Below are 21,019 nucleotides of genomic sequence, written 5' to 3' on the forward strand. Positions count from 1 at the left end.
CAAATAATCTTCAATGTAAAGGGCAATGGTTCTGTACTGCTACAATGGTAAGAGACATACAATGGTACCCAGTGGCAGAGTGGCACAACATATTTGCATAGCATGGCACCATATCAGTACCACTGGCCAATATTTGTTCCAGCTTCATTTTGCTGCTATGTCTAGTACTGGTGTGTTCTGTCAATGGTTCTTCAGAGTAATTCTTAAGGTTTCTATCATTTTTATTAGGTGCCAAAGTAGTGTTTTCGTATCTCTCTCAGTGATTTTGAAGTTTAAGCTACCTCATATGTATGAGGTCTAGCTTTCTTTTTAATGGTACTCTGCTGTCTTCAGAGGGACCATGCTGTGAACCATTTTCTGAATTAAGCAATTAAACAAAGTGAAGGAAAGAAGTATGCCCTACTCACGTACAGCTATGGCCAAAATGTTTGCATCACCTTGAATTTTAGGATTGAGACCTAATTAAAAGAAACTACAAAAAGTCTACCGGAATCCATATTAGTAGTACAGTATTTCATGTTAGATTTCAAAATGTCACATTTTTCAATTGTTGTCAGTTTTTCATTAAGTATATGGAAAACTACAAAGGGGTATGTAATTCGATATGTTAACGTAACATTATTCAGCAGGTTTCATTTGACTTTATGAAGCAAAATTAGTTAATTCTACAGGGTGATGCAAAACCTTTGGCCATAGCTGTACAGTATAGTTAAAGACCTTTAAACATAAATAAATCTTACGTGTTTTTGCATCTGTACATTCATTTTTGTATTAGTTCTCAGTTCACCTGCCTTCCTTTCAGGTAGCTTGCCACACTTGTACTTATTTCACTCATTCCCTCACCTCTCACTTCAATGCTGCTAAAGTGGGTGAGGATAGAGGAAGGGCCACACTGATACTGATGAGGAAAAGTGCAAGTACCTTAAGAGGAACTAGTAAAAAGAAATAGCATTATTGTTTTAAACTGGTAAAGCTGTAAGACAGAGATATTTACATATAGAAATATAATTATCATTAAATAATTCAAATACATGTACTGTATTTGGACCCACAAATGGCCTTCTACCTAAAATTCGTAACCAAATTACTTGTACTTATTTTAGGAAGACACTATGAAGGACGGTGTGACCAACAACAGCACAGCCAGTATATCCCAAGCCAGGACATCAGTGGAGCAGCTCAAGATGGAAGCCTGCATGGACAGGATCAAGGTAAGCTCTTCAAACAGTGTCTAGTGCTTCCATAAAGCATGCTTTTAAAGGGCTGCTGTGGCCACAGTATATCAGGTGCAAACTGCTTGTTTTAAACTCATGCCCAGCGGGATAGACTGGGGGCAGGTGCAAAGTGCAAGCCTTTGGTCAAGTCAAGCTCTCTCAACTGCAAACTTCTGCTTTGTAGCCAAATAGCTACTTAAAGGGAACCTATGATTCAATTGTATAAATCAATTTAAATTCAAATACTAAATCAAATCTCCACTGTAGTTTAGCAAGCTTTGCCCATTCTTATGTTGTGCATTTACTCTTTCTCATGATATTTGCTTTCAGTGTGCCATACTACACTTTGCTATGCTTTTACTTTGGCATACTGCAGTCAAGTAATACAGAATAAAGGTAATCACAGTATGTTATTCTAATGTTATTTAGAAATTATAATGACAAAATAATCACTGGCTCATGTAATCTGCAACCTTAATTTCCAATCACATACCAAAAGACAAAACCCTTACAAAACCCAACCAGCAGACGGATGGAATTTGTTATTGTAAAGGCTTGCATTAGAAGTTAAGTATAATTTTAAGATTTCATTACAAACAATTCACAAGCCAATCAGAGGGCTATGTTTCCTGCAGTACACAGGTCATTATAAAACCAGTTATGTGAACTATAGTAAACAAATGAATACAGCTAAATGTTCTATGATGTCGCTACAATAGGGAATGTAACCTACAGCAGTTTTAGTGCCCATGACCAATCACTATCTCAGCATGCCTTGCATTTATAAAAACACATGCTGTATCAGCATGCAATTTAATTTACTGTATATCTAAAACGTGGGCTATTTAAGGAAACACCCTCTTATAAGGTTTGCCACAGTCATTTTGCAGTGTATCTATGCTTTTCCCATGGTTAAACAAGCTATAGAGTCTATTCAGCTATAAAAACTGTTAATATCTTTTAAAATCTTTGTTTCTGAGGAAAAAAAGGAAACATCCAGCTAAGGCTGGGACGATGCCTAATTTTTCACTATCGATATATCGTTCTCCAAAAAAGCAGATGCATCGATTCATCGAGGTCTAAAAAGGGTAAAAAAAAAAATGCAGTAATACACGTGGAGCTGTGGATTACTGTGTACTGTTAGCAAGTAACTCTTTAAAAACTATTACCTTATGCATATTACATTGATTACATCAGTGTATGCATATACAGTAGCAATTAAATATGTTAAATTATTATTATTATTATTTTACCTTATTCGTGTTGATTTGTACCAGTTGGTGGTCAAAGCAAAATAAAAATAAAAAGTTGTTTAAATCCATAACCAGTCAGAGTAACAACCAATCAAGAGAAAATATACGCAGGACTTTTAATAAAACGCAAAACAATAACAGCAGTGTGTTTCTGAAATAGACATGTAAGACAATATTTCCCTTTTTCATCCCTATCCTCTAAAAAAAAAAAAAAAAGAAAAAAAAAATCTGCAGAGGTCCCATGTAGTGTACCAGCAGAACAGTGTTTTAGCTGTCAGCACAGAGGGCAGACCAGCAAACACTCTTGTTTACGTGAGGATCATCTAAAACATTCTCTCTGTTGGTGTGTTTCTCCCATGCAGGATGGCTTTCCATGGGTCTTTACCATCACTTTTAGCTTTCTTGCACAAGTTCTTCACTATCTTGACAGCAGATTCAGCTTTGCCATTAGCTTGCGGGTGACGTGGTGATGAGGTGACATGCTCAAACTCCTATATAGTGGCAAATCATCTGAATTGCTCGCATGCAAATTGAGGTCCATTATCTGAGATCACTCGATCCAGTTGACCATGATACACAAACTGTGCCTTGCAATGCTTGATTGTAGTCTCAGCAAACAAGTCTGGGAGCAGCGCGATTTCCCAGAAGTCTGAGTAGTGGTCGACTATCAGCAGGAACTCTTGCCCTGCATAGTTGAATAAGTCCATGCTGATAATCTGCCAAGGTCGTGATGGTATCTCATGTGACATCATGGTTTCCCTCTGCTGCTCATGTGCATATTCATTGCAGATAGAGCAATTGCTGACAAAGTCTTTGATCTCACCTTGCATGTTAGGCCAGTACAGGGTGTCGCGTGCCTGCCTGTAGCATGCTTCTCCACCAGTGTGGCTTGAATGTATGCGTGCTAGCATATTTGGTCGCAGTGATTTGGGTATGATGACCCTCGGCACCCTTTGTACAAAATGCCATTCTGTATGCTGATTTCATCTCTAAATGACCAATATTCTCTCACAATGATTGGTGTTTCCTCCTTCAATTCTGGTCATCCAGTCAGAACTACTGACTTCAGTGCTGCAAACATTCATCTCTCTCAGTGTGCTTTACAATCTGATGCAATCGCTCATCTGTGACATTCAAATAATCTGCTTGATTGATCTGTGCTATGTCATTTTGCTCCTGCTGCACACTGCAAACTGTGTGATGCTCATGCTGTGCACTCGACATCCTGTCTGCTGCTGTTGCTCTGCTGAGTGTGTCGCTGATATACATCTCAGGGCCTGGCTTGTAGACAACATTGAGGGTCTAATGCTGTAATGTAAGCAGCATACTGTGAAGTCGCTTGGGTGCTCTCAGGAGGGGCTTCTTGAAGATGGCAGTGGCTTATGGTCACTTTCTGCTGTGATCATTTCTCGGCCGTAGAGATAGTGATGGAAATGCCGGCAGGCGAACACTATGCTCAAGCATTCCTTTTCGATCTGTGCATAGTTCTGCTCGGTTGGGTTAGTGCTCTAGATGTAAAAGCAACTGGCTGACCTTCTTGCATTAGACAGCATCTGACCCATTTTTGCTTGAATCACTCTGAACAGTGACAGGCTTCGTAACATCATAGTACTTCAACACAGGTGTAGCTGTGACCAAGCGCTTTATTTCCTGCTTATTTTGTCTCTGTGTGGATTGCCTGGCTCTTTTGTACAGCGGTATCAGTGATGTTGCAAGCTAACTGAATGTGATTTTGCAAGTTGTATTTGGTTGTACAGAATAGTGCCAAAAAAAGTAACTTCTGCAAGGCTCTTGTTTCCCTCTGTATTGTGCGCATTCATCTTTTTTGTGCATGACATTTCAGCGTGAGAGGTAACGGCTGGACGTTTTAGTTACAGTGCTCAGAAATTAGGATTCAAGAGTTATGGTCTTGTGCACATTGTGCTGGTTTTACTCAAAGTGATTCCTTTTCAGGTATTTATGAATGGGAATAATAAGAGACATGCACTTCTTTCTTGTTTGATGACAAAGAAAAATAACTGCATTTCTAAAATGTTAAATTATACAAAGGTACCTAATTTTAAAGTTTGATAAAAAAACCGTCTGTTTAGTTTTTGCTATTTATTTTATTTACTAAAATGAAAGTGTTTAAAAAATATATACAGACGTGCTCAAATTTGTTGGTACCCTTACAGCTCATTGAAATAATGCTTCATTCCTCCTGAAAAGTGATTAAATTAAAAGCTATTTTATCATGTATACTTGCATGCCTTTGGTATGTCATAGAATAAAGCAAAGAAGCTGTGAAAAGAGATTAATTATTGCTTATTCTACAAAGATGTTCTAAAATGGCCTGGACACATTTGTTGGTACCCCTTAGAAAAGATAATAAATAATTGGATTATAGTGATATTTCAAACTAATTAGTTTCTTTAATTAGTGTCACACATGTCTCCAATCTTGTAATCAGTCATTCAGCCTATTTAAATGGAGAAAAGTAGTCACTGTGCTGTTTGGTATCATTGTGTGCACCACACTGAACATGGACCAGAGAAAGCAAAGGAGATAGTTGTCTGAGGAGATCAGAAAGAAAATAATAGACAAGCATGGTAAAGGTAAAGGCTACAAGACAATCTCCAAGCAGCTTGATGTTCCTGTGACAACAGTTGCAAATATCATTAAGAAGTTTAAGGTCCATGGAACTGTAGCCAACCTCCCTGGGTGCGGTCGCAAGAGGAAAATCGACCCCAAATTGAACAGAAGGATAGTGCGAATGGTAGAAAAAGAACCAAGGATAACTGCCAAAGAGATACAAGCTGAACTCCAAGGTGAAGGTACGTCAGTTTCTGATCGCACCATCCGTCGCTTTTTGAGCGAAAGTGGGCTCCATGGAAGAAGACCCAGGAGGACTCCACTTTTGACAGAAAAACATAAAAAAGCCAGACTGGAATTTGCTAAAATGCATATTGACAAGCCACAATCCTTCTGGGAGAATGTCCTTTGGACAGATGAGTCAAAACTGGAGCTTTTTGGCAATTCACATCAGCTCTATGTTCACAGACGAAAAAATGAAGCTTTCAGAGAAAAGAACACCATACCTACAGTGAAATATGGAGGAGGCTCGGTTATGTTTTGGGGCTGCTTTGCTGCGCCTGGCACAGGGTGCCTTGAATCTGTGCAGGGCACAATGAAATCTCAAGACTATCAAGGCATTCTGGAGCGAAACGTACTGCCCAGTGTCAGAAAGCTCTGTCTCAGTCGCAGGTCATGGGTCCTCCAACAGGATAATGACCTAAAACACACAGCTAAAAGCACCGAAGAATGGATAAGAACAAAACATTGGACTATTCTGAAGTGGCCTTCTATGAGTCCTGATCTGAATCCTATCGAACATCTATGGAAAGAGCTGAAACTTGCAGTCTGGAGAAGACACCCATCAAACCTGAGACAGCTGGAGCAGTTTGCTCAGGAAGAGTGGGCCAAACTACCTGTTAACAGGTGCAGGAGTCTCATTGAGAGCTACAGAAAACGTTTGATTGCAGTGATTGCCTCTAAAGGTTGTGCAACAAAATATTAGGTTAGCGGTCCCATCATTTTTGTCCATGCCATTTTCATTTGTTTTATTATTTACAATATTATGTTGAATAAAAAATCAAAAGCAAAGTCTGATTTCTATTAAATATGGAATAAACAATGGTGGATGCCAATTACTTTTGTCAGTTTCAAGTTATTTCAGAGAAAATTGTGCAATCTTCGTTTTTTGTGGAGGGGTACCAACAAATTTGAGCACGTCTGTATATATTTTCAGTTTCACGCAGCGCATAGTCTATGTGATTTCCATCAATCACAATATTTATTCAAATGAATAAAGGACAGTGTAGATTAGGTTTATTTATAATGTTACAGGTTTAAAGATATAAAATGTTTTTAATTTGACATTTTCCCAAGGAGTGCTAATAGTGGTCCGCAGTGCCTAATGCAGCTGAACAGGTGGGCCTCAGGTAAAAAGGTTTGGGAACCCCTGCCTTACACAACATCACATGTCCGTTGTCCATGGTTAATAAAATACATTGTTACTCTTTTTAAAATTACAATGAGGATTATTGTGTGGCTCTATTTAGTGTCATTTTAAACTTTCAGAATACAAAAACAATGTAAGTAGTCAATTTTTACCTTGACTGGTGTTCACATTTATTCCATTTTAAGATTTTTTAACACGTTGTAAATGAAAGAGCCCTTGCATCAGATATGAGTGGCTACCTTATCAATGTACATCTGTGTCTAAATCAATGCACAGCAAAGGGTAGTGTTTAATTTGCTCATTAGCTCCTGAAAGCAGACATCCAAATCATCTAAAAAGATCTAAAAATCTAAAAGAGGCTGTTGATGGAATTTTTTTTTGCTACACAGCTAATGTACTGTGTTATGTCAAAAGGTCACAAAGGTCACCATTGTATGTATACGCCATGATGAAATGTACCGTATCCTTTTGCTACGAGAAGTTTTCAGATTGTGTTTTGGAAACTGCAACATGTTTTTGGCTAGATAAGCTACACCCTATTCACAATACCTAAATCAATCACAAATAACATCTGCGTATAATTCACTTAGGTCTCGATCACTACTGTGAATAGGGCAGAGTCAACTCTTTAACTGTCACTCGGCATATGGTAGCTGATTTGAAGTTGTTAGGGTAGCAGCTTGCAGCTGCTGCAGCCGCTATGGGATTCGTACCACACCCCTGGTTTCTACTTTGAGAAACATGTCTCTAGAAACATTTTGCATTTGGTCGATTGGAAAAAATGTTTGAGCATGTAACTAACTCATCACATTCTTATACACAAGCACACTGTTCCTAAAGACAGGTTGGTTTCAACATCTGCTAAAATGCTAAATTGTATTGATATGAATGATTGCCATTTCTATGTGACATATAATCATACAGGTAATTATTGTAATTTAAAGCTTTCCTCCATTTTCTGACTTGTTAGGAGGAATCACGTTGTGCTCGGAAGTGTTTCCCCAAATGTTTACTTAATTGAAAATAAGGTATACTGCCATTTGTTCTATTTTGTCAGAAACCGCTGTTTCCCAACCCATCCGAAATCAACCGTACCAAAGTTTTTTTTTTCCCTGTTAGGTGATGCAAAGATAACATTGAATAAAAAGAACAGAAGCATTATAGAGACAAAAGATAACCTGAAGGTATTCCCAGTGCTGTTGACAAGCAATAAAGAGACACAGACAATCTCCTTTGAAAATGAAAATGAAAGTCAAATGAAGTCTGCCTCATTTTATGCTAAATGTAATAAGGAAGCTTTGCTCTGCAGTGATTTTCAGTGCTGCAGTATTATTCAACTCATACACAGATTGATAAGATGGATGGTATAGCAATAGCATTGATGACTGACCGAGACTCAAGTTTAATCGTATCAGCCTGAGTGACATATCATTATTATTTGTTTATTTAGCAGATGCCTAAAGGCAACTTACAGAGACTAGGGTGTGTGAACTATGCATCAGCTGCAGAGTCACTTATAAGAACATTTCACCCGAAAGACGGAGCACAAGGCGGTTAAGTGACTTGCTCAATGTCACACAGTGAGTCAGTGAGTGAGTCGGGATTTGAACAGGGACCCCCTGGTTACAAGCCCTTCACTTTAACCACCGGACCACACAGCCTCCTATATAATAAAAATAATATCATTAAAGTGGTGTTAGCTTACAGAATACTTTCATAGATCGTACCAGTCATGTAATTCCATTGACTATATAGATCTCAAATGTGCAGTTTCAAATGAAACATGATATCTCAAACATGTATTTTCATTTTAAAACATGACATCCAGTAAAACAAAAGTTCTCAGTTTGCTTGCCTTCCCTTACAGGACATCTGTAATGCTCATAATCTCATGGTCAGTGTCTTTTCGGTCAAGCATTTTACTGGCTACAAAACATGTCTGTCCACAGGGGAAACAGCTGTTGGTTATTGACAGGAAAGAAGGTGTTGAAAGAGTGGGGACAATTTCACTATCCAAGTAAAATAACAAAGACAGTGTAATAACACCAGTGTAGTACCAGATGTCATGTTTGCTATAGCACACGTTTCTTTCAAAAAGAAACATTTGAGACCTCAGTAAGAATGGATGTGCACAACAGGTAAGATTTATGGAATTAGTTTGTAAGCTACAATCACTTTACGTCAGTTAAAAAGATGATTGAATTTACTGAACCTGCAGTCTTTGACTACAGTATGTATTTCAGGGCTTGATGTAAAAAAAATACTGAATATTACTACAACTCCATATAATGTGGAGTGTAGAATAAATGTGATTAGTTAGATATTTGCTTACTATGACTAATCAATTAAAATGAATAGTGACGATTAAAAACTGCATTGGGGCTATCTGATTAAATGAAAAATATGACCAATGTTATTTCCCTGTTTTTTGCTGCTAGTTAATCAACCTCATTGTCATAGGGGGACGGACCACAGCAATAGAAAAAAACCCTACAATGTATTTAGAGTTTAATTTAAACAAGATGTGCTAGGATTAATCCAAACAAACTCTCCCGATTTATTCTTAACAATCTCCTAAATTATTCACTGAAGTCCAAGCCATTTCAAACTCTCGGATTGCTCTGATTGCTTAATCCAGGAGTGTCCAATCACAGCCCGGCGGAGCCATTCCACTCCAGGAGTGTCCAATCACAGCCCGGCTGAGCCATTCCACTCCAGGAGTGTCCAATCACAGCCCGGCTGAGCCATTCCACTCCAGGTTTAACAGGAATATGAAATAATGAACTACTTCAGGGTCAGCTTTGGCCACCCCTGGCTTAATCACACCTACATTCACGCTCAAAGATCTTTTAATCTACTGGAATTATTAAATTAATAAAATGGAGCTGTAAAGTAGGCTTAAATATGAATCAATGAACCCAATTATTATCCTTAACATCCATGAAGGCAAACTCTTCAAAACAGTGTGCCCAGATTTCATAAAAAATTGCAGGAACATTTTTCTACGCAGGTTATTCCACGTACTGTGCATGCAGCACACAGTGATTGCCTTTTTCACACGACTAAAGCCTGATTGGTTCATTTACTGAATGTTGCATCTTGCTCTACTGATATTGATGGCTGCAATGTTAATTATACCGTGGCAAGGGATGTGTATGGCACTGACATACAGTTCCTTTTCAATTGTGCTGCTGGGGAGCAGTGGGAGGGTTCTTCTATGCAGATTGTGTGCCATAAGTCTAAATTTGAGCCGTGTGCCCTGCATCCTGCCCCTGTTAATGCCAGCGAGGGGGGGTCTTTTGGGTGTTGTAATATTTAAATATGGGGCTGCCAGTGACAAGACGTTCTGATTGGCAAAATGTTAGAACAAACTACATATTCAGCTGATAGCACAGCAAAGGTAATCATTATTTCTTCAATCGCGTGGAGGAACGTGATACATGGTTATTAGAAGGCTTCACCAGTATGACTAGGGTTTATAATTACAGCTCATCTAAATGTATTACACAGAAGCCCAGGCTATCGTTACATGAGTCACATTTACAGCACACTATGGAATTAGAAAATGAGTCTTGTGTAGGTCTTTATTTATTTATTTTAAATGTTACTAATTTGATTTCACAGCAGGGTTGACCAGGGATATAAAATGGATGTAAAAGGTCTCTCTTTTGAGTGTGTCCTGGGTGACTCAGGAAAGAAAGTTTGACATCTGGAAGCTATAAAAGCAGTAAAAAAATCAAATGTTAATTTTAAGTCTACCTTCCTCTAGCGTTTTAGATGATAATGACATTTTCAATGATCAATAATAGGCTAAAAATGATCACGATAACCATGATTATCGTTTAAACTCACATTAATTGCAACATAGTTAGTAGTTCTTTCTCATATTTTTGCTCACTGGCTATTTAAAATAAAGTCATACTATGGATAATATATATATTTTTTTAGTACAATACATAATTGAGACTCAAAGAATTTTAGATGATATATAGGATAGTTGGCTAAATATTTCTCACTTTGAGATGCACTTTTCACGGATTTAGCCCAAACATCCCCTGGTTAAAATATAATTTTTTACACGTACAGTACAAATGTGAAAAGCAATTGAAGTAATACATTCACTACATGTTTTTGAAACATCTATTCAGTACTAAGGGGCATGTCACCTTCTGCTTGATTTATGTCTCCTAGGCAATGTTAATTTTCCATATTTCAATCAATAATGTGTTTTTGTTGACCACTATGAGAATGCATTGCTGAAAATATATAATTGGTTGAATGTTAGGTTTCAAAATGGGAAGTGATCAGTTATAACAGGCCAAAGGGTAGTTTTCAAAAATGCAACTGACATTTAAAAAAGAGTAAAACACAGTATAGTTTCATACATGCTAAACAGTGTCATCATGCAGATGTATGTTAAAACATAAGTGTGACAAATGTAGATGGACAAGCACTTCCATGTAACGCCAGACCCTGATACTCTTAATAACTTGTTCAAAAGAATGCGCTTACAAAGTTTCATCACAAGTATGCACAGTTTTCTAGATATAAATAAAAATGTAGGTCCCATTTAAGTGTGTGTGAGTTTGGTGGCTGGCGGACATCTTGGTGAAGGTGAAGGGACAACCTATAACCATGGTGATATCATTGTGTGATTGTGTAAATGTGGGAGTGATTGGTTGATTTTTAATGGTTTGTGTAAATGAATGTGAGAAAAGTGTGGTATGTGGCTAGGTGGTGATTGAATAATTGTCAATCAACCTCTGGCCACATGGTATAAAAGAAAAAATTGTTTGTTTGAGGAGTGTGTTGGAGAATGTGAGAAGTGAAAGTCTGTGTGGCGTAAGTGTATTTGAGCGAGAAGCTTGTGTGGCGTGTTTGGGTGGAGCATTTATAATTGATACTTTATGGCCTTCGAGACAGTCTTTTGTTTGTTTAAGTATTTTTCAATAAAATCAAGAGCTTTCTTTGTTCCTGAACCAAACCTGGTACTTTCTTTTGTGTCCGGAACCACTGAAGATTGCACTAGACAGGCACAACAAGCCCTTTTGAACTTTGACAATGTCACAGTACCGACAAATGAAAGGTCAGGAAACTTCATATATCCCCAGATTCTGATACTCTCAATAACTTGTGCTAACAAATGCATTTGCCTATTTCTTAAGTTTCATCACAATCAAATATATGGTTCTGTAGATATATGAAGGGCTTAGTGCAAGATAATGGTAACCCACATTTTCATTAAAACTGAGAGAATAATATCAATAATATGCTATCACACTGTACTTTCATCTTTTGACCATTGTAAGATACAATATGATACAATACAAATGTATTTTTATATAGCACCCTTCACGCCAAGGCAACCCAGAGCACTGTACAAAGCTAAAAACAAAATAAAATAGCTAATGAATACAATACACTCCAGTTATAACCAATTATTCAAAAGTATTTTTTCAGTTTAGATTTAAAAGAATCAAGTGTTTCAGCCTGCCTAATTGTAATCAGAATAGAGTTCCACAACAGAGGAGCGCAACAGCAAAAAGCAATTAAAAGTTCTGCATTTTCTGATCTCAAAGAATGACTAGGAATATACAGAGTTAGTAGTTCTTGGAGACAGTCCCTAATCCATGAAGGGCCTTATAAATTATTACAACAACTTTAAAATCAATTCGGTAGCTCACTGGTAACCAATGTAAGGACCCCTTAGCACTGGAGTAATCTCTGAATCCCTCACATCCAATACAGATTTTAATTTGGCAACATTTCTCAAATGATGAAAAGCTATTCTGATAACAGATTAATATGGAAATCAAAAGAAAGCTCAGGGTCCAGAGTAACACCCAGGTTCTTTGCTCTAGTGGAAAGTAAGATGACACCAGGAAGTAATAATAATAATAATAATAATAATAATAATAATAATAATAATAATAATAATACACAGTCATTTTAAAAGGCAGCAACAGGATGCTATCCCACATAAAAATGACTGGCTTTATTTATTTTTTAAATGAGCCACTGTGGGTTTGCTTATAAAATGTAGCTTTGTTTCTATTTTGTTTTACAGGAACTAAAAGTGCTAGACTACATTTTACTGAGGTGGATTTAAATACAGGTGCAAACAAACATCTAAGCACTGTAATTCAGTTAAAATATGGCTCTATCAATTTTGTACAAACAAATAATTGTTTCAAGATTCATTTTCTCAAAACAAAATCTGTGGGTTACAATTATCTTGCCCTGGTCCATTGCTGATACTGGTGAAGGGCTAATAAATCAACAAACCATTTAAACTAAATGTGAACTAATTTGTCTAGAATCTTGGTGAATACAAGTAAGACAGAAATCTGTCCATAATCATTCACAATCCTGGTAGTGCTGACCTAAAGCCAGTGTATCGTACTTTTCAGCTAAACTTATGTTCCTAGTGCAGTGCAGTTAAAAAACAACAAAAAAAATTCTAAGTGCTACCTTACATGCCTTACTTTTCACTTCCTAAGCATTTTAACCTCAGCAGGGCCTCTGGGACAAAACATGTCACTGGCCAAAAAATATGTCAGGTATTAGGCAAATAACTGGTTGGTTAATGACAGGAAACAATGCACTCTCCAGGTAAAAAGGCTTATGAAGTGCAAGACCACCTGAAAGTAAATAATGCCAACAGAGTTCCATTAGCCTGAATGAAAATACTGTACACGTTAGCCATGACGTGTTTCTTTCAAGAGACCCAGAAGGATTTTGTCTTTTTCTAGTCCTCAACTACCAAAGTGATACCAAAATTCCAACCTCCCTTTGAAGCATTAACAAATTCAAAAAGGTGAACAAAATAAATGAAATTCTGTACCGGATCCTTCAAACACAGCAGCCTTTTGACGCACATAATAACTGAATAAGTGGCTTTTGTGTAATAGAGCTAATTTAGGCATCAATTAGTGGCTGTAGCTAACAAAATGATTCCATAAATCATAGCTGCTGTACACTGGTCTCAATTATACAGCTTTGAAAGAAACAATAAACATGTATTTGTATTTTAAATATGATATATTGTACTACGCTTGGTTAAATAAATCTCTTGTCTTAGTTGGCTTATTGTTGTTTTTTTTTTCTTAATGATTTATACAGGCCTGCTGTTCTATACACCGTTTGTTATCAAGGAAAACACTAACCCGGTAATATTTTCAAAGGTTACAGTGCTGTCTGGTAGCTGGGGTGGCTGTCTGCCTGATTGCACTCATTTGATTATCCAGCCGGCAGACTTTCTTCACCTCAGGAAAGAGAAACAGGCAAAAGTAGCCTTTCATTAAGTTTCTCTGCGGCTGTAGCGTGTTGGATTTTGAAAATGGGTTGCTATCTTTAGACTAACAAAACCTTGGATGTGATTGTTTCGATCATTTAAGACTGAATCTCCAACAATGTCAACCAGCACACTCTCCTACTGGAGTATTAATTGAACCCTTCCATTACCTCCTCAGGGTTCCATGAGGGAATCCCTAAGTGCACCATCTGTTTGTCTAAGTGGTAAATATGTTGTGCACAGCAGACTGTCAGAGTGGATTCTGAAGACTTCTTGATTACAATGCGTTTCAAACCCAATTAAAAAAAATTATGATAACAAATACAAGGCAATTCCGGATATCCTAATAGTACAGTAAGTGTAATAGGATGTTGAAGAAATTAGATTCCCTTTATTATTTTTTTATTTAGCAGACACCTTTATCCAAGGCGACTTACAGAGACTAGGGTGTGTGAACTATGCATCAGCTACATTGTCACTTACAACTACGTCTCACCCGAAAGATGGAGCACAAGGAGGTTAAGTGACTTGCTCAGGGTCACACAATGAGTCAGTGGCTGAGGTGAGATTTGAACCAGGGACCTCCTAGTTACAAGCCCTTTTCTTTAACCACTGGACCACACAGCCAGTGGGTATATTGATATCAAATCAAAGCTTTTTTAGGGCCATATTTACAAAGCATTTACGTACCACTGTTAGGTTTGCACCATTTTTTGTTGTAAAAATAGTTCTGTAGCAGAACTACAAAGAAACAACTTTTGTGAATGTAGGAGCTCTGAAATGTACCACTTGTTTAGTTTAATTTTAAATTTTGCTTTCTGTGAGATCACCTCAGTGCTGACCTTAAAATGTGTTGTGTTGTGTGGTAGTTTTGTGATGTTAGATTGGAATTGTAAAGCACCGTAGTGTATGTCTTCATAGTCAATTGTCATTATTTTATTATTGTCTCAAGCAGATTTGAATGTGAAGACTGAATCAGACACAAAATATATTAACTTTAACCACCTTTCTCGCCTCGGGGTGAGATGGCCTTTGCCTCGTTGTAAGGGGTGTACTCCAGGCATTAACTTTCCTTTTCCAATACAAATAGTAGTACTGCTTTGCCAGTAGATGTTTCATTGTAAAACCACATGTAATGTATGAAGACACACTTACATTTTGAATTAGATCTGGAGAACCGCATATCCACCTGTGATAAAACCTGTAGCGGAGATGATTGAGAATATTCATGAGACTGTCCATCCAGTTACACTTTTACATGCAGTATATATTTTTTAAAGAATTCTCGTTGTTTTTGTCATTTCAGGTGTCCAAGGCTGCTGCTGATTTGATGGCATACTGTGATGCTCATATAAGAGAGGACCCGCTCATCTGCCCAGTGCCAGCCTCTGAAAATCCATTCCGGGAGAAGAAATTCTTCTGCACCATCCTGTGAGACCCGTGTCGGTACAACCTCTGCACAGTGGGATCAGTCCTGATTACAACAATGATGATGAAGTTGATGATGAGCAGTAGAAAGCTTCAAATTTTGCTTCATATATAAGAGCAGTTGCAGTTTGGTAGCTGCAGGGGGCGCTGAAGTCCAGTAACCGGTGTCATTTGATTGTCTGTGTTTCCTTTAGTTATGCTTATTAGAGGACAGTATTACTCAATGCCTAAAACAATTCAATTATTGAATAACTGTTTTAAATTGATTTTAGGGCCTGAGGGGAAAAAAATGCCACAGTTTTCAGTTTTCTTTTTCTTTGATTGGTTTATTTTTCCTTGATTTATTTATTTATATATATCAAGCTTCTTTGTTAAATGGGATGAAATAATTAATCTCTTTAGCACCATTTATATCAATGTATCTAAGAAAACCACCAGGCTGATATTTAATAAGTATTCTTTCTCTTTCAATTTGTCAAACATTTTAAGATTTTTACTGAAGGTAATAACACCTGTGCTATAACCAACTGCATAAGGAAACCATATTACAAACACTAGATTTCAAAAAATGTTTATTTTGCTTAATTCTCCAGCATAAGATATAACTAATCTTTGCAAAATTGAGTGTAACACTAAGTGGTCTGTTCTGAAGAACATACAGCCATGGTCAAAGGTTTTGCATTACCCAATAGAATTAACTAATTTTGCTTCATAAAGTTGAATGAAACCTGCTGAATAATGCTATGTTAATATAGAATTATGTTTCTTTTTTAATTATGTCTCTATCCTAAAATTGTAAGTGATGCGAAACTTTTGGCCATAGCTGTACAGTTAAGACAGAAGCATTAATGCCACAGTTCCACCTGTAAAACTCAATCTCGTCTCATTCCAGTATCAAAGAGGGGGTTCTACTGGTACCAACTGCAACTGACGCGTCCATGTGTATCATTTTTTGTATACAGTAATTCCCTTTAGAGCTTAAAAATTTTTCATCTACTTCCAACATTTCCTTGTTTTGTTTTTTATACCCACGTTCGTTTCACTGAAACTTTAATAGGCCACTTCCTCTATCAAATCAATTTAGACAGACCAGCTGAAATCCAGTCTGAGTCCAAAATCAAATAGGTTTTATCTTGGTCTGCTGCTGATTGAATAGAACAGGATTTGAACTCACTTTTGAACTCAATACCAGTGTCAAATGGTACTTCTTTCTCTCCATGATCCTGAATCATATCAGTAGAAAACTAACAGTGTTTATAATCATTAGATAGTTGGCATATTCATTGTGGTAACAAGATGCCATAAATTAAATTATTTATTTTCAACTGTCTTATTCAACAGTTTCTGTCACTGAAGTTACAGTACAGAGTAATTTAACCTCTACCTGGTCCCAGTAAAACATGTTTTAATTTATTAACATAATAAGGCTAAAATGGTTCCTAACTGGCAGTGTTGTGCACTCAGTCTTGCAACGTGTTCAGTCTCTCAGTCTTTTCCCAGTTACTTTCCGGGTGTGGAGTCATTATCCAGATAACCAACTGACCCCTCATTTTGTCTGGTTACTTGACATTGCACTGTAATATAGTTTGGTTTGGATACTAGTTATGTACCCTTTATCTCAATAGTCCTTAATCGTATACCCATGGCCCTATTTGCTAGTTGCTAGGCCTTAAAAAACAGTATTTTGCTCTATTTTAGTGGAGCCATGGTGCCAACGCTGGCAGTTACAGTGTGCTGCTCAGAGTGTTTTATAAGAGTCCCCCGATGCTGTGTTCTGGAAGAAGAGTTGCTGCTTTCAGAGTTGAATCAGTCCAGCATTTATCTTCATTTTTTACTCAACCTTGGGATGTAAAAGAATAATATGTAAAATGTAAATTGATTAAATCAACAATGAGTTTGACCCTGATCCCTTGCTATTTACAGAACATGCACTTTTACTTTCAATGCCATTTTTATTCAAATTTCCAATCAGACTATACTCACGATCTCTACACCTCCCCACCTCTACATCACTGCCCTTGCAGTATAACTTTCCCAGAATAAAATGGTTGGGTCTCAATTGCCTCATCCAATAGCCAAACACCCAAATAACCAGTTGATATCCATTGTCTCAGTTACCTGCTACCACCTCAACCCATCTCTGACCTATGGTAACACTCCTAAGCCAAATCAGTTGAGTTAAGACTAATATCCCTGTTAACACTCTACATAAGTAATGGAAGCAGCGGGTATCGAACATACCCGTTAGCAGCAACGTCATGACGTTTCAGGTTGACATAGTTGATCATAACGCAATGCTTTTATTAGTGTCCCAACTTGTCATGTGTACACCTCTGACTGACTATTGGAATGCAGTATAGTGTGTAGGTAGCACTCAATTAACTTGAAATGGTTCAGCAGCACACTGTTGCTAAACGCAATGTTGTAGCCAAAGGCTAGCCAAGCAACTTCATGCTTGTGGGAAGAGTCAGGTTCTAATAAGCTAAAATGAAACCCACCAAAGTGAAATACACAAGTTTATCATAAAATAAGATTGTGGCTATACTGTTTAACTGATTGGTTTGCCTGGCTTATTCTATCCCAGCTTTACTCTTTATATAGTGTCCCCTCTGTACAGAAACCCTCCAGCTGCTATATGTCCATGTCATTTCCTTGTGACTTGCCTGTAAACCCCAGTGTGTAACGTGCTAGGCACACGCATGCATTCCCTTTCGCTCAGCTTCTGTTCATTTAGCTTCTGTTCATGCATGATATTAGTTTTGTCAAGTGCTGTGAGACAGATGTATCTTGTATATTAGATTACAGTCTTGACTTGAAAAAAAAAGCACAATTTTAAATTGTATTGTTTTTTTTTAGGTTTTGTTTTTTTTATTACAAATTTTTTACACAGTAGAAGTAAAATCTATGTTTACAATATGTTGCAGAGCCCTCGTTTGTAGATAGAGGAGGAATGACATGTGGTGCTCCAGCTTTGACAACAAATGAAAAGTTGTATCTTGTTTTGTAAAGTGTACTGTACAGAAATGTGAGTAGCGCAGAAAGAATATCATTCTGCATATAGTTCTATTGTGCCATGTATTAAACCCCCCCAGTAAGTAAAAACAAAACAACAACACCATTTTTAAAGAGATGGTGGGGTCTTTTTTAATGGTCTAAACAGTGAGGGATAGAAACACAGAAACCCTTTAACTCTATATTAATCCAGGTTGGGTTTTCCCTAAGAGGTGATTTATAGACACACTTATTAACCTCACTATACTGCACAATCAGGTTCTCGAAAAAATCAGGTTTATACATTTTAGGGCAGCAGTATTACGATCTGCCACAGATTAGATGATTAAAATAGACCCCAGTCTGAATGCCTTGAAAAGCAGTTCTACAACAAAGCCAATTCACCCATTTGTTCCTGGTACATTTTTATATGTACTGTTTTTGGCCAGTTCTTTGTCTATTCAAATGTATGTTCTTGACTCCATCAGTAACATTTGCTAGGACAGAGATTATTGCACCTCCTCTCAACAGGAGTTTACTGGTAGCATAGGATGAAAGGCTATTCTAAAATAATATGCCATCTGATTTAGGGAGTCAAATTAGCAACTTGGTGTGGGTATGAAATATCCCAGTCATCACATCCTGGTGCCTTTTTAGGGTTACTGCACTCTCAATAAAGCTCTTAGAATCGTGTCATGCCTCCAAGTACATCCGGTGTTTACAGGACAACTACTGTTAATTTTGTTTACATAATGTATATTTTAAAAATGTACAGTATATAGACGCCTGAACTACTTCCTACTGGTACAGGGTTTCACATTTTATTACACTACCAATAGGTGTGTATTTCTAAAAATGCTCTGACATCTACATGAGCAATGGTTGCAGTATTAGCACAAAAAGCAAAAACAGTGAATACAAAAATGAGCAAACAGCTCTAAGGTTTTAAACTAACCCCTGAACAATGGTCAAATAATGTGACAGGCTAAATCCTTGTCAATGGGTAATGGTTTCTATGATCATAAATGATCTACAAATACCCTCTAAATCAGATGACAAGATTATTCTACTAAACTAATGTTACAACTAAAATATACTGTAATGCAAATAGATTGCGGTCATGTTAAAGCCTGGAAAATATTAAAAAAGTCTTATGAAATAACTGAATTGCTTCTACTGTGTTTATACCATGAGTTATATAAATGCCAAATGACAATGTTTAAAGGCCAAGCTCACTAGAATTCAGTTCCAGTCCTGGGAGCTGAGTTCAAGTGCCTTTTTATCTAATTGATCGATACAGCATAGTTAGGGATGTAATAAAACATATTTGCTGGTAGGCCTTGAAATACAAAGAGCTTTCACTCATTAAAAGGGTAGGCCCTCCAGTGCATGGTTAAGGCATTTTGGAGCCATGTGGAGTAGCTTGCATTGTGGTGGTGCAAATGTAACCCAAGGTTTCTCGGCACATGTTCCATATTGCATATTAATAATAATAATCATTTCATAAATAAATAAAATAAATAAATACTCTTATTGTAATTTTTAAAAGATTTTTAGGAGCGAGCACTGGTAATTGTTGCTGAAAAAGTTCAAAAAAGGATATCAGTGAACCTAATTTGATACATACAGGGTGCATGGGGCCCTGTTCTGAGTCAACATGTACAGGTCATTGAGGCCACACCATCATATAAGGTATTGTTGGTAACGCTATTACACAAGCAAACAAAAAACGTCTTTTCACCAGTAGTGAATTTTCAGTATGTGTGTGTGTGTGTGCACTGTGTTATTTAAATCCCATGTAAATAATGCATAATACTCTTTATTATGTACTGTATACAAGTATTGTTGTGCCTAATTTTTAGGTTTTGCACTATATTCTTATAGAAGCATAGTTGTTTAGATATGTGCAGGCATACATTTAAAATGGCTCCCTTTTTGCCCAAAATATTGGGCTTTGTTACTGTCTGGTTGAATACTAAAATTAAGTGGAACATAATAAAGGCTCCCAATGTGCTGGATTATTAAGGAGGTCGTCGACACCCTCTTACTGCTACTGTGTACTACATTTTGCTTGCATATTTGTGTCCACATATCCCAGGTAATTTCTAAACTGGATAAATGCTGTAGTTGCCCTTACACTGCCACCAGAAAACAACGTCAGTACATGATACAGATGGCAGTGACTGACTAAACCTATGCCTGAAGAGCTTAGTTCCTTTATATCACTCAATGCATTCAGAGTTCTTTATTCCTCCAGTTGTAATACAGCACATCCTCAGGTGTACACAGATTCATCCACTTAACCCAGAAAGGAGGTTGTGTGGTCCAGTGGTTAAAGAAATGGACTTGTAACCAGGAGGTCCCCAGTCCAAATCCCACCTCAGCCACTGACTCATTGTGTGACCCTGAACAAGTCACTTAACCTCCTTGTGCTCCGTCTTTTGGGTGAGATGTAGTTGTAAGTAACTGCAGCTGATGCATAGTGCACACACCCTAGTCTCTGTAAGTCGCCTTGGATAAAGGTGTCTGTTAAATAAACAAATAAAAAGGAGCTTCAGTCTGGGTTCATCACCCAGACCATTCGACCACTCTCCAGAAGTGTGAGCAACTGCAGAGAGAAGCAAGCTAGCAAACATGCATAGCCATGCAGAGAACTCAGGAAGTACAGCATATCTACAAAAATAACATGTTGGGCACCACCATAACTCCTTTTAATTTAAGACTGGTGGAAACACCAGAAAGAAAATTGCTTTTATTACAAAATGGGCATTGAGGACAGTGAAATTACTTTGGCAGCAATCTATTAGATGATAAATGGACCCAGGACATTTGAATGCAA

At 37.3% G+C, this 21,019-nt stretch overlaps 1 protein-coding gene across 3 annotated transcripts in view; it reads left to right on the forward strand.

Moving 5' to 3' along the window:
* The window catches only part of LOC117402437 (guanine nucleotide-binding protein G(I)/G(S)/G(O) subunit gamma-4-like), a 33,153-nt gene extending 12,948 nt beyond the window's left edge, over window positions 1-20,205 (forward strand). For all 3 annotated transcript variants that reach the window (XM_034003569.3, XM_034003567.3, XM_034003570.3), the window contains exons 2-3: window positions 1,104-1,211; window positions 15,068-20,205. In XM_034003569.3, the coding sequence (XP_033859460.1) occupies window positions 1,113-1,211; window positions 15,068-15,196 (228 nt within the window). In that variant the 5' untranslated portion in view covers window positions 1,104-1,112 and the 3' untranslated portion in view covers window positions 15,197-20,205. The remainder of the gene's footprint in view (window positions 1-1,103; window positions 1,212-15,067) is intronic.
* The last annotated feature ends 814 nt before the right edge of the window (window positions 20,206-21,019 follow it).

Source organism: Acipenser ruthenus, chromosome 5 (assembly GCF_902713425.1).
Source record: "Acipenser ruthenus chromosome 5, fAciRut3.2 maternal haplotype, whole genome shotgun sequence".
In the NCBI taxonomy this organism is placed as follows: Eukaryota; Metazoa; Chordata; class Actinopteri; order Acipenseriformes; family Acipenseridae; genus Acipenser; species Acipenser ruthenus.